This window comes from Phacochoerus africanus, chromosome 8, assembly GCF_016906955.1.
Source record: "Phacochoerus africanus isolate WHEZ1 chromosome 8, ROS_Pafr_v1, whole genome shotgun sequence".
NCBI lineage: Eukaryota > Metazoa > Chordata > Mammalia > Artiodactyla > Suidae > Phacochoerus > Phacochoerus africanus.
The window spans coordinates 91,978,491-91,991,404 of NC_062551.1; the positions used below are offsets into that span (position 1 = coordinate 91,978,491).

Genomic DNA, 12,914 nt, shown 5'->3' on the forward strand with positions numbered 1-12,914 from the left:
AAAGCTACAGAAATCGAGACTGTGGTATTGGCATAAGTGTAGACATACGGATCAATGGAATAAAATTGAGAATACTGAAGTAAACCCTCACATTTATGGGTAATTGATTATTGACCAAGATGCCAACATTTCAGTAGGGTAACAGTAGTCTTGTCAACAAATGGTACTAGGGTGTCTGGATATCCACATGCAGAAAAAGGAAGTTGGACCCTTAATATAAAATTAAAAGCAAAATAGATCATAGACCTAAATCCAAGAGCTAAAACTATAAAATTCTTAGAACCTAGAAGTAAATCTTTATGACCTTGGGCAAGCCCTTTTTAGACATGACACCAAAAGCAGAAGGAACAAAAAACATAAGTGGGTTGTTTTCTGTTTTTTTTGTTTGTTTGTTTTTGGTTTTTTTAGGGCTGCACCCACAGCATATGGAGGTTCCCAGGCCAGGGGTCTAATTGGAGCTGTAGCCGCTGGTGCACGCCACAACCACAGCAACACCAGATCTGAGCCGCATCTGTAATCTACACCACAGCTCACGGCAATGCCAGATCCTTAACCCACTGAACAAGGCCAGCCAGGGATTGAACCCGAGACCTCATGGTTCCTAGTCGGATTCATTTCTGCTGCACCGTAACAGGAACTCCTTTTCTTTTTTCTTTTTAGGGCTGCTCCTGCGGCATATGGGGGTTCCCAGACTAGGGGTCGAATCTGAGCTGCAACCGCCGGGCCTCGGCTGTAGCAACTCCTGATCTGAGCTGTGTCTGCAACCTACACACAGTTCACAGCAAACACCAGGTCCTTAATCCACTGAGCAAGGCCAGGGATGGAACCTGCATCCTCATGGATACTAGTCGGGTTAGTTACTGCTGAGCCACAAAGGGAACTCCGAAGATAAGTTGTGTGTTACTAAAAAAAAATTAAAAAATAAAAAATACAAAATCTCTTGTTCTTAAAAGGTCAACATCAGAAAAATGAAAGGACAGCCTACAAATTGGTAGAAACTTTTTGTAAGGTGTATGTTTAATAAGGGACCTGTATCCATAATTTATAAAGAAGTCTTATAACTGAGTAAAAAGACAATTCAACTTAAAAATGGACAAGGGACCTGAATAGACATTTCTCCAAGAGAAGATACATGGATAGCCAGTAAAGATATGAAAATATGCTCAATAACATTAGTAATTAGGGAAATACAAATCAAAATCATAATGAAATACAACTTCATACCCACTAGGATAGCTATAATAAAAAAGACCGACATTAATTAAGTGTTGGAGGGAGTTCCTGCTGTGGTGTAGTAGGATAAGGATCTGGCGTTGTCTCTGTGGGGGTGTGGGTTTGATCTCCAGCCTGGTGCAGTGGGTTGAGGATCCAGTGTTGCTGTAGCTGTGACATAGGCTGCCACTGTGTCTCAGATGCAGTCCCTGGCCTGGGAACTTCTGTATGCCATGGGTGCAGCCAAAAGGGTGGGGTAGGATGGGGGAAGTAAGTGTTGGAGATGTAGAGAAATTGGAAGCCTCCTGTACTGCTGATGGGAAAAGTAAAATGGTATAGCTGCTTTGGAATGTAGTCTGGCAGTACTTCACAAGGTTAAGCATTGTTATAATCCGACTGAGCAGTACCACTCCTAAATATATACTTAAGAGAAATAATATCTTCACACAACCCTGCTACCAAAATCAGACGATGACACTACCAAAAAAAACACTACCAATGACAGGCCAGTATCTTTGATGAATATAGATGCAAAAATTCTCAACAAAATATTAGCAAACCAAATCCTAACAACACATTAAAAAAAAGATCATATACCATGACCAAGTTGGATTCATCCCAGGGTCACAAGAATGGTTCAGCATGTGCAAATCAAACAATGTAATACCTCACATCAACAAAAGAAAAGACAAAAACCACATGATCATCTCAGTAGATGGCAGAAAAATCATAGAGGGAACATAGCTTAATAAAAGCTGTTTATGACAAACCCACAGCCAATGTAACACTCAATGGAGAGAAGCTGAAAGCCTTCCTGCTAAAATCTAGAACAAGACAATAATGCTCATCCTCACTACTTTTTTCCAACATAGTATTGGGAGTCCTAGCTGTAGCAGTCAGACAAGAAAGAGGAAAGATATCCATATGGGTAATAAAGAGGCAAAATTGTCATCATATGCAAATGACGTGTTAGTCTGTGTAGAAAATCCGAAAGACTTCACACAAAACTACAAGATAAATGAATTCAGCAAGGCAGCAGGATGCAAGATTAACATAAAGAAGTTGGTTGCATTTTCTTTTTTTGGTCTTTTGTCTTTTATCTTTCCAGGGCTGCACCTGAAGCACATGGAGGTTCCCAGGGTCTATTCGGAGCTATAGCGCCTACACCACAGCTCACAGAAATGCTGGATCCTTAACCCACTGAATGAGGCCAGGGATAGAACCCACAACCTCATGGTTCCTAGTCGGATTCATTTCTGCTGTGCCACGACGGGAACTCCCAGTTGCATTTTTTTTATACTAAAAATGAAATGTCAGAGAATGTAAACAATCCTTTTTAAAATCACATCCAAAAAAACTTAAAATACTTAGGAATAAACCTGACCAAGGAGGTGAAAGACGTATATACTGAGAACTATTAAATATTAATAAAGGAAATTGAAGATGATTGGAAGAAATGGAAAGCCTGTGCTCTCGGATTAGAAAAATTAATATAATTAATATGGCCATACCATTCAAAGCAATCTGCAGATTTAATGGGATCCTTATCGAATTACCCATGACATATTTCAAAGAGCTAGAACAAATAATCCTAAAACTTACATGGAATCAGAAAAGACCCAGAACTGCCAAAGCATTCCTGAGGGAAAAGAACAAAGCAGGAGGCATAACCTTCCCAGACTTCAGACAATACTGCAAAGCCACAGTAATTAAAACAGCATAGTATTGGCACAAAAACAGACATACAGATTAATGGAGCAGAATAGCCCAGAAATAAACCCACACACTTAATGGTCAATTGATCTTTGGCGAAGGAGGTAAGAATATACAATGGAGAAAAGACAGTCTTTTCAGCAAGTGGTATTGGGAAAGTTAGAACACACCCTTACACAGTACACCAAAATAGGCTCAGAATGGCTTAAAGTCTTCCTGGAAGAGAACACAGGCAGAACATTCTCTGATAGAAGTCATGCCAGTGTGGGAGTTCCCGTCGTGGCGCAGTGGTTAACGAATCCGACTAGGAACCGTGAGGTTGCGGGCTTGATCCCTGGCATAGGCCAGAGGCTACAGCTCCGATTTGACCCCTAGCCTGGGAACCTCCATATGCCGCGGGAGCGGCTCAAGAAAAGGCAAAAAGACAAAAAAAAAGTCATACCAGTGTTTCCTTGGGTCAGCCTCACAAGGCAGTAGAAGTAAGAGTAAGAATAAGCAAATCCGGCCTAATCAAACTTAAAAGCATTTACACAGCAAAGTAAAACATCAACAAAATGAAAAGATAGCCTGTGGACTAAGAGAAAATATTTGTAAATGATGCAGCTGAAAAGGGCTTAATTTCCAACTGGGAGCTGTAGCCACCAGCCTATGCCAGAGCCACAGGAATGTGGGATCTGAGCTGTGTCTTCGACCTACACCACGGTTCATGGCAATGCCAGATCCTTAACCCACTGAGCAAGGCCAGGGATTGAACCAGCATCCTCATGGATGCTAGTTGGGTTTGCTCACCTCTCAGCCACCATGGGAACTCCTATCTTGTCTTCTTTACCATATCTGAAACTCAGGAGGAGTGGAGACTTTGATTCATTTATCCATCCTTCATGCCTCTGCATGCCTTTGGTGTGCCAGACACTGCGTAATGGTAGTTAAGAACACTGGTTTGGAGCCCGGTCACCTAGGTTCAATTCCAGGTGTCGCCACTTAAAGCTGTGTGCTCTTGGGCAAATTAACGCTTTTTTTTTTTTTTTTTGGCTGTGGGGTGTAGCAGCTTGATGTGGAGTCTCAGCTATCAGACCAGGGATTGAACCTGGGCCACAGCAGTGAAAGTGCTGAGTCCTAATCATTCAGACCACCAGGGAATTCCATTGTTTCCTTCTTTATTTTTCAGTATTCTCATCTGTAAAAAGGATTATAATAATACCCTCCTTGAGGATAAGTTAATAAGAACACTGTTTAAGAGCTTGCTGTTCTGGGCATTGAGGATACAGCAGTAAATAAGAAAGATGAGATTTCTGCTGGTGGGCACTTACAGTCCACGTGGGTAAAGGTGGAAAAACAAAGTAAGCAGGACAGTTTCAAGTTCTGAAATAGAGTGCTCTGAAGAAGAAAACAAAGATACTGGAGTAGACCTTAGAGAATGATTGGGTGGCCAGGGCAAACCTCTGAGGAGAGAGCTTTTGAGTTAAGATCTCAACAACAAGAAAATTTAATAGGGTAGAAGAAGGTGAAATGTCGACTGATTTATTTTATTTTATTTTTTTGCCAGAAGCAACATCACATAAAAAAATCTTCGGTTAAGCAGTGAGGCAACGAGGTGTGGTAGAAAAGATCTTGGAGTTCTGGCCTGGTTTGGCTATTAACTAGCTTTGTGATCTTTGAAAAGGAAAAAAACAGGGTTGTTGTTTTTTTGTTTTTTGCTTTTTGTTTTCTTTTTTCATGGGAAAATGACCCTAAAAGAGGGTTGACTCTTGAAGCTAATGATGAGCTAGAGGAAAATAACAGTTGTTCTCTTTATAAATTACTTTAGTCCTATGTTTATGGATTAATATCCTATATTTGACGGGATGTAGTACATCCTGTTGTGCTACAAAAATATTTGAGAATATTCTCTCACACTTCCACCTTTTCTTTGGTAGTAAATGTTAAGGACGTGCCTCATGGCTTCAAGGTCCAGGGAGTAGAGAAATGGTCAGATGTGCCACATACTCTTTAACCAGGATATCATTGCATTGAGTTTCTTCTGTTAGAGCTGGGAAGCCTGTCTCAGGTCATCTTGGTACTTTTATTAACAGTTAACTTATTTTGTAAAACTTGCTTATTGGGAAAAGACTGCTCATTTTTTGTAAGTTTCATGGTGTTCCCAGTTAGAATTACAAGTTAGGTTTTCCGTTTGCTGCTGTGGGTTGGTCTGTTTGGAATTGTACCGCTTAGAAATACGTCTTGATAAAAGGGCAAAGAATCGTGTTTTGGTTTTTTGTCTTTTTAGGACCACACTTGCAGCATATGGAAGTTTCCGGGCTAGGGGTTGAATCAGAGCTGTAGCTGCCGGCCTACACCACAGCCACAGCAAGTTGAGATTTGAGCTGTGTCTGTGACCTATAACCACAGCTGACAGCAACTCTGGATCCTTAACCCACTTAGCAAGGCCAGGGATCAAACCCACGTCCTCATGGATACTAGTCATGTTTGTTACTACTGATCCATGATGGGAACTCTTTTTTTTTTTTTTTTCCTAATGGCTACAACCCATAGCATATGGAAGGTTCCAGGCCAAGGATTGGATCCAAGCTGCTACTGTGACCTATGCCACAGCCATGGCAATGCAGGACCCTTTAACCCTCTGCACTGGACCTGGGATTGAATCTGCCTTTCTGCAGCAACCCAAGCCACTGCAGTTGGATTCTTTAACCCACTGTGCCACAGTAGGAACTTGCTCTTTAAAAAAAATCATTTCATCTTAAAAAAAAAAAAAGTTTCTGAATTTCCTTGGTGGTGTAGAGTGAGTTAATGATCCAAAAAAGTGGCCAAAAAAAACTTGTTTGTGTCTATGGAAGTTCAAATTTTCAAAGGGACTTATTTATTTGAATCTATCTTCTTCCTTTAGGTGTAACTGAAACGTGACCCTCTCTTCAGAGATGTCAAAAACAAACAAATCTAAGTCTGGATCTCGCTCTTCTCGGTCAAGATCCGCATCAAGATCTCGTTCTCGTTCATTTTCGAAGTCCCGGTCCCGAAGTCGATCTGTCTCTCGTTCGAGGAAGCGCAGGCTGAGGTAAGGGGGTGTGAGTGTATATTGATATAATCACTGATCCGTCAGTATGGGTCATTGATGATCTTTCGTTCAGTTCTTCCTGTGAGTGCCAGATGGAGGCGAGGGGTTGGCTTGAGGGCAGTGTGTGGTCTGTAAGATATTCCATGTCTCTTCAGGGGCTGCAGATCCCAATCAGCTTCGACTGCTGTGCTGTTTCCCTAATTCCTTTTCTCTTCTGACCATAATACCGTTTTTCATCCACTTTGGAAGAAAGAGCATTTTATTTTTATTTAAGCTATTTGCTTCAAATCTCTGTACCTGATTATTTTTCACTAAAATATTTTTGGAGGTTTGGACTAAAGTTTATTTGTATCATCAAAGAAAGGGTTGCTCAGAGGATTAATAGTACTATCAGGAAAGAAGCCTTAACCCACTAAAATAATTACACCTAAAAAACTTATCAGGAGCCGTTTGTATACACCAATTGTATATGCCAATTGTTAACAAGTTGCATTTATTCAGTCGAACACCTTTTTTTTTTTTTTTGGTCTTTTTAGGGCCGCACCCGTGGCATGTGGAGGTTCCCAGGCTAGGGGTCCATTCGGAGCTACAGCTGCTTATACCACAGCCACAGCAACGCTGGATCCAAGCCATGTCTTCGACCTGTGCCACAGGTCCTGGCAATGCCGGATCCTTAACCCACTGAGGAGGGCCAGGGATCAAACCCACAACCTCATGGTTCCTAGTTGGATTCATTTCTGCTGTGCCATGACAGGAACTCCAAGTCAAACACATCTTAAAACTACCTAAAAGTTGCTATGGTAGACATCATTTTGTCCTACTAAATGTACAAAGAATTCTTTTGAAATTTATGGCCATTATTCTTTAATTTAGTCAGTTTCTACCCCTTTAGTAGGGTTTTTCCCCCGTTTCAACTGTGTCTTGCAGTAGGATATGAAACTTCCAGCATCTTTTCCTCTTTTGATGCGCTGTGAGTTCAGTTTTCATTCTTTAAAACTTTTAATATTCTTTTGTGAATAGATTAAGAACTTTTTAGTAAATGTAAGTTTCTATGTGTGTTAGAGAAATATTGAAGTATTTAAATATCGAAGGGAGAATCTTTGCACAATTTCATTGTTTTTGTTAAAGTTACAGTAGGCAAGGAGATAATTTTCAGTGTTTTTTTTTGTTTTTTTTGTTTTTTTTTTTGCTATTTCTTGGGCCGCCCCTGCGGCATATGGAGGTTCCCAGGCTAGGGGTTGAATCGGAGCTGTAGCCACCGGCCTACGCCAGAGCCACAGCAACGCGGGATCTGAGCCGCGTCTGCAACCTACACCACAGCTCACAGCAACGCCGGATCGTTAACCCACTGAGCAAGGGCAGGGACTGAACCCGAAACCTCATGGTTCCTAGTCGGATTCGTTAACCACTGCACCACAACGGGAACTCCTAAGCTTTATTCTTGATGGTTTCCGTAGTCTTATAGTACTTCTAAAAGAGATTAAAGACAAATGGTTAGTAGCATCTCCCCTTCTCCTCCCAATAAGTTAGTTTTTTTGTTGTTGTTGTTTTGTGTGTGTTTTTTTTTTTTTTGTCTTTTTAGGGCCGCATCCATGGCATATGGAGGTTCCCAGGCTAGGGGTCGAATCAGAGCTGTAGCTGCTGGCCTGTGCCACAGCCACAGCAATGAGGGATCTTTAACCCCCTGAACGAGGCCAGGTTCCTCCTGGATGCTAGTCAGATTCATTTCTGCTGAGCCATGACGGGAACTCCCAAGAGTAGGTTAGTTCTTAACTGGAATCTATGAGAAGCCTATTTAAAAATTAGTTTCAGAGCAGAGAGTCAACAAAAAGTAGGTGTGGATAAATATCGAAGACTTTGCTGTAGTGTAGAACAGAAGATATAAATGTTGAATCTCTCTCTCAAAAGAAAACATTGAATTAAAAAAAAATTTTTTTTTTAATGAAGATAATGTTACACCTTGAGGGTAACCCAATTCTAGCTTTATTTTTCTTTCCCATGTTTCTTGGGTGCACATATTTGTACCAGATTTTGTTCAAGCCCTGTGCTAAATGGAGTCTGTTTCATTGTCCAGTTGTGTCAGGGTCTGTGTAAGTAAAATTCCATCCCCTCTCCCCTCCAAAAAAATAAAAGAAGGGAGAAAATATATCTACCTAAGGAAGTTGCTATCAAGGCCATAGGATTGAGCAGATACTCTTAGTAACTCCCATTTTATACGCGGAGTCTTTTGATCTGAGCTGTTTAAACCTCAGTGTTAGCTCATTTGCTTCTAGAGGTAACATTTTAAAACTTAATCTAGTAAATGGAAATTAAATAATTGGCTTAAAAAGAGGAGGCTCTACAACTGAAACTAAGATAAAATTGAACTGACATAAACCCAATTGAAAAATGTTAACCAACTGTGAAGTATTTGTGATAACTGGAGTTCTGCACATCTTTCTGGACAGATTGCTTCTCTTTATTCTAATTTGGCATGGCCATTAATCAACTTGCCAAATGAGGGGAAAATACCTTAGGCAGGAATATGTACTGGGGTAGGTCTAGAGCCCCTTTATGTGCTGTCTTAATACCTAAAGAGGACTTCCTCTTGTGGCTCCGCGGGTTACGAACCTGACTGGTATCTATGAGGATGCAAGTTTGATCCCTGGCCTCGATCAGTGGGTAGGGATCCAGCATTGCCATGAGCTGTAGTTTAGGTCACAGACATGGCTAGGATCTGCTGTGGTGTAAGCTGCCAGCTGCAGTTCCAATTCGACCCCTAGCCCTAGAACTTTTAGGCCACAGATGTGACCCTAAAAAGCAAAAAAAAAACCCCAAAAAACCCAGTGGAGTATCTCCACTAAAAAGCATATTTTTAATACTTGATTCTAGTCTGATTTCTCTGTTTTTTGTTTTTGCTTTTGCGTCTTTTTTGCCGTTTCTTGGGCCGCTCCTGAGGCATATGGAGGTTCCCAGGCTAGGGGTAGAATCGGAGCTGTAGCCACTGGCCTACGCCAGAGCCACAGCAACGCTGGATCTGAGCCTTGTTTGCAACCTACACCACAGCTCACGGCAACGCCGAATCCTTAACCCACTGAGCAAGGCCAGAGATCAAGCCCGCAACCTCATGGTTCCTAGTTGGATTCGCTAACCACTGAGCCACGACGGGAACTCCCTCTGTTTTTTAGAAACAGATAAATTTGCCACTGGATGTTCAGTTTTTATTTCTGGCTTATCTGTTTCATGATTTTTTTCTTTTGTTTTCCCTCTCCTGCAAGGAAAGTATACTATCCAGAGAGTTTGAGAAACCATGCCTTTAAATTACCTTAACTGCTGATTCCTACAGAATTGGAGAAAATTGGTTGTTTCCTTGTATTTCACAGACTGTATCCTTTTAAGTGACTTCTCATAAATAACTTCATTTGCAATCTGCAGAGCCTCATGTTCCTGCATCTATGCAGTGACTGCGGGTTTTGGATGCAGTATGACGCAGGGCCCTACTAGTAATTGGTGACAGAAGCAGCAGTAACCTCTGAGGATGGGAACATGAATAAAACCCTCCTTAGTGCTGGTAGTGCATCACTTCCCTCAAGTATAGCCATTTAATTGGGTCATATTCAGTTTCATAGCCTGCATCTTCCTCTCCCTCCTTCTTTCTTCTATTGGTACTGTTTTCAATTGAAAAGTGTGGAAGGTAAGTTTTTTGTTTTTTTTTTTTTTTTAATTGTGCTTAAACAGCAACCATTAACAACCAGTGATATGATGCATCTTTGCCAGTTCCAGTTGTTCCTCCCATAGAGGAAACTGAGTACCATGGGTAGTAAATAGTGGAAAACCAATCCCACTTTATCTTCTTTAGATTAAAAGTGTAAGTTTCTTTTTTAAAATAACATTGTGTTTAGTTGTTAAAACCTGTCACATTTTCCTAAATAGAGTTACTTGTAAAATACCAAGCAAACAGATAAAATGCATCTCTTTCCAGTCAGGTCTGTATGAGAAATGTTTTTGAACTGAAGCATTTTTATTCTGTATTGTAAAGAAAACATTTTAGGGGTTTTCTAATAATTTTACCTATTTCTACCTGACTGTAGGAGTAGTGACTGATGTTAATGCTCTTTATCATAGTTGACAAGCGGTGTTGAAGAACCTCAGTGGATTTTTGCACCAACAAATTCAATTTTGGGGTTTTGTACAAATGCTCCCTGGCATTTGTAAAAATAATAATTTTTATAAAATTAGGTTATTTTTGGATCCTTGCAGTTCTGGAAATGTGCCTTTGCTAAATTAGAGTTCTGTATTGTTAGATGAAGAACACAACACTAGGTGTTAGGTTGACCTGAAAGATGGCCAAGTGTGAGGCTGTTTGGTAGTTTCTCTTGGCTACCCACCCTCTGTGTGTGAAGGTGTCTTGTGGTCAAATGGTGCCCTCTTGTGGTGCCAAGGTAAGATCTTACTCAGCCACAGAGACAACCTTCTAGATAGATCATTTCCAGATTCCCAGTAAAACAAACAGTGTTGTATGCTTTGCTGATCTGATTTAAAGTTCTTTTAAGCTTTGAACAGGTAAATGCATTCTCTTTGAGTTCGTTTTTAAGTGTTCTTTGGTTTAGAACTGTTGTAACCCCAAATCTTAGTGAAGCTAAGAAATTAGTCCCTCACAGACAGAGGTCGATAGGATGTGGAGTAAAGTGTTAGAATAGTTTGGGACCAGAAGACTTGAGTAATTGCCTGCTTGCAGTTCTTCCTCACTTTCTTCCTCGCTTTCAGTGACGTAGAAACTTACCTGTAAAATCCTCTGTGCCTCTGAAACTCGAAGCAGTTAGTGTACTGTATTAAAATGGGGTTTGTTCACTTTACTACATTAAGAACACTTTTATTTTTTCGGTCACTTTAGAGCTACATTGCAGAAAGTGCGACAATATTCATGAAGCATCTTATTTGTTAGAGTGATTCTTGTCTGTATAGCCATAAGGGTAGGAATAAATATTTTTATACTTTTGTTTGAAAGTTACTGAAAATAAACGACACATAAAAGCAGAGATTTACCTCTTTGTTGGCAGGTTTTTCATGAATAAAAATGCTTGTGTCAAAAATTCAAACTTTTCTTCCTTCCCTTGCCCCTCTTTCAGTTCCAGGTCTCGTTCCAGATCATATTCTCCGGCTCACAACAGAGAGAGAAATCACCCAAGAGTATATCAGAATCGAGATTTCCGAGGTCACAACAGAGGCTATAGAAGGCCCTATTATTTCCGTGGGCGCAACAGAGGCTTTTATCCATGGGGCCAGTATAATCGAGGAGGCTATGGAAACTACCGCTCAAATTGGCAGAATTATCGGCAAGCATACAGTCCTCGTCGGGGCCGTTCCCGATCCCGGTCCCCAAAGAGAAGGTCCCCTTCACCACGGTCCAGGAGCCATTCTAGAAACTCCGATAAGTCTTCCTCTGACAGGTCAAGGCGTTCCTCATCTTCTCGTTCTTCCTCCAACCATAGCCGAGTTGAATCTTCTAAGCGCAAATCTACAAAGGAGAAAAAGTCCTCTTCCAAGGATAGCCGGCCGTCTCAGGCTGCCGGGGATAACCAGGGAGATGAGGCCAAGGATCAGACGTTCTCTGGAGGCACCTCTCAAGACACAAAAGCATCTGAGAGCTCAAAGCCGTGGCCAGATGCCACCACATACAGTGCTGGTTCTACATCACGGGCTTCAGCAGTGTCTGAGATGAGTCCCCGAGAGCGAAGCCCTGCTCTCAAAAGCCCACTCCAGTCTGTGGTGGTGAGGCGGCGGTCACCGCGTCCTAGCCCGGTGCCAAAACCTAGCCCTCCACTTTCCAGCACATCCCAGATGGGCTCAACTCTGCAGAGTGGTGCTGGGTACCAGGCTGGGACACACCAAGGTCAGTTTGACCATGGCTCTGGGTCCTTGAGTCCATCCAAAAAAAGCCCTGTGGGTAAGAGCCCACCAGCCACTGGCTCCACATATGGCTCATCTCAGAAAGAGGAGGGTGCTGCTCCAGGAGGAGCAGCCTATACAAAGAGGCAAGTATCTTGTTTCCCCTGTCAGTTGTGTTTTTATCTCACCAGCTGGTGGTTTAATTGTAATGTGATCCTTAGAGCTCTGATTAGTGGTAATAATCAGAAGTAATCCCCATTTCCTAAACTTTTCCTTCAGCAAACTTTAAAGCATCACCCTAAGGTATCCTTTAGCTTAACTCTAGTTTTCCTACCTTCCTAAATTTGTATTGCAGCATAAAGTTTTCTTTAGACACTCTGCAGTGATGTTTTCACATTTAAAATTTGCCTTGGATTCTACCATTGTAAGCCAGAGAACAGTAGAGATTTGTGGGTCAACTATCCAAAAAAAAGTGGTCTTTACCAAAATGAATGGCTGTTGGAGCTGTTAGACCCACTAGGACCCACCATCTACTGTGATCAGTCTGCATCAGCCCATCACGGTGAAGAGCTGTCCCCTTGAACCCTCGTACCCTGCCCAGTTGGGGAGACTGGGCAGAATGGGAAAGTCCAAGGCTTAGTCCAGGAAGACCTTGTTCTAAAAGCACAAGGTGGGTGTATGTCCCAGTAGAAGCCATCCAGACTGTGTGTTAGGAGAGGACAACGGTGATTCTGTCTTTCTACCCGGGGTGGCAGGGGATTGGGGCACAGTGAGTTGGAACCTGAATTTTTGTTTTGTGTGGTTGGATGCAGAGGCCTAACAGGGAAATTGTATCAGGACCAGGTTGTCAAGAGAGACTTAGAGAGCAGGTGGTTCCCTTCCCACCTTTTTTTTTTTCCTCTCTTATTTGCATGTTCTTTGATGCCCTGCTGTCCTTTGTTCCTCTTTGCCATATTAATGCAACTATAACTTGATCAAACTTTTCCTATTAATGGTACAGATGAGACATTGAGAATCTGTACATTACAGCCTTCATTATGTCCACTTTAAATACAAGTTTTGGAATTCC

The 12,914-nt window shown here is 41.7% G+C and overlaps 1 protein-coding gene across 3 annotated transcripts in view; it reads left to right on the top strand.

Moving 5' to 3' along the window:
- Window positions 1-12,914, top strand: part of THRAP3 (thyroid hormone receptor associated protein 3) — a 72,461-nt gene that overhangs the window by 45,357 nt on the left and 14,190 nt on the right. For all 3 annotated transcript variants that reach the window (XM_047793345.1, XM_047793344.1, XM_047793341.1), the window contains 2 exons: window positions 5,810-5,977; window positions 11,086-11,991. In XM_047793345.1, the coding sequence (XP_047649301.1) occupies window positions 5,841-5,977; window positions 11,086-11,991 (1,043 nt within the window). In that variant the 5' untranslated portion in view covers window positions 5,810-5,840. The remainder of the gene's footprint in view (window positions 1-5,809; window positions 5,978-11,085; window positions 11,992-12,914) is intronic.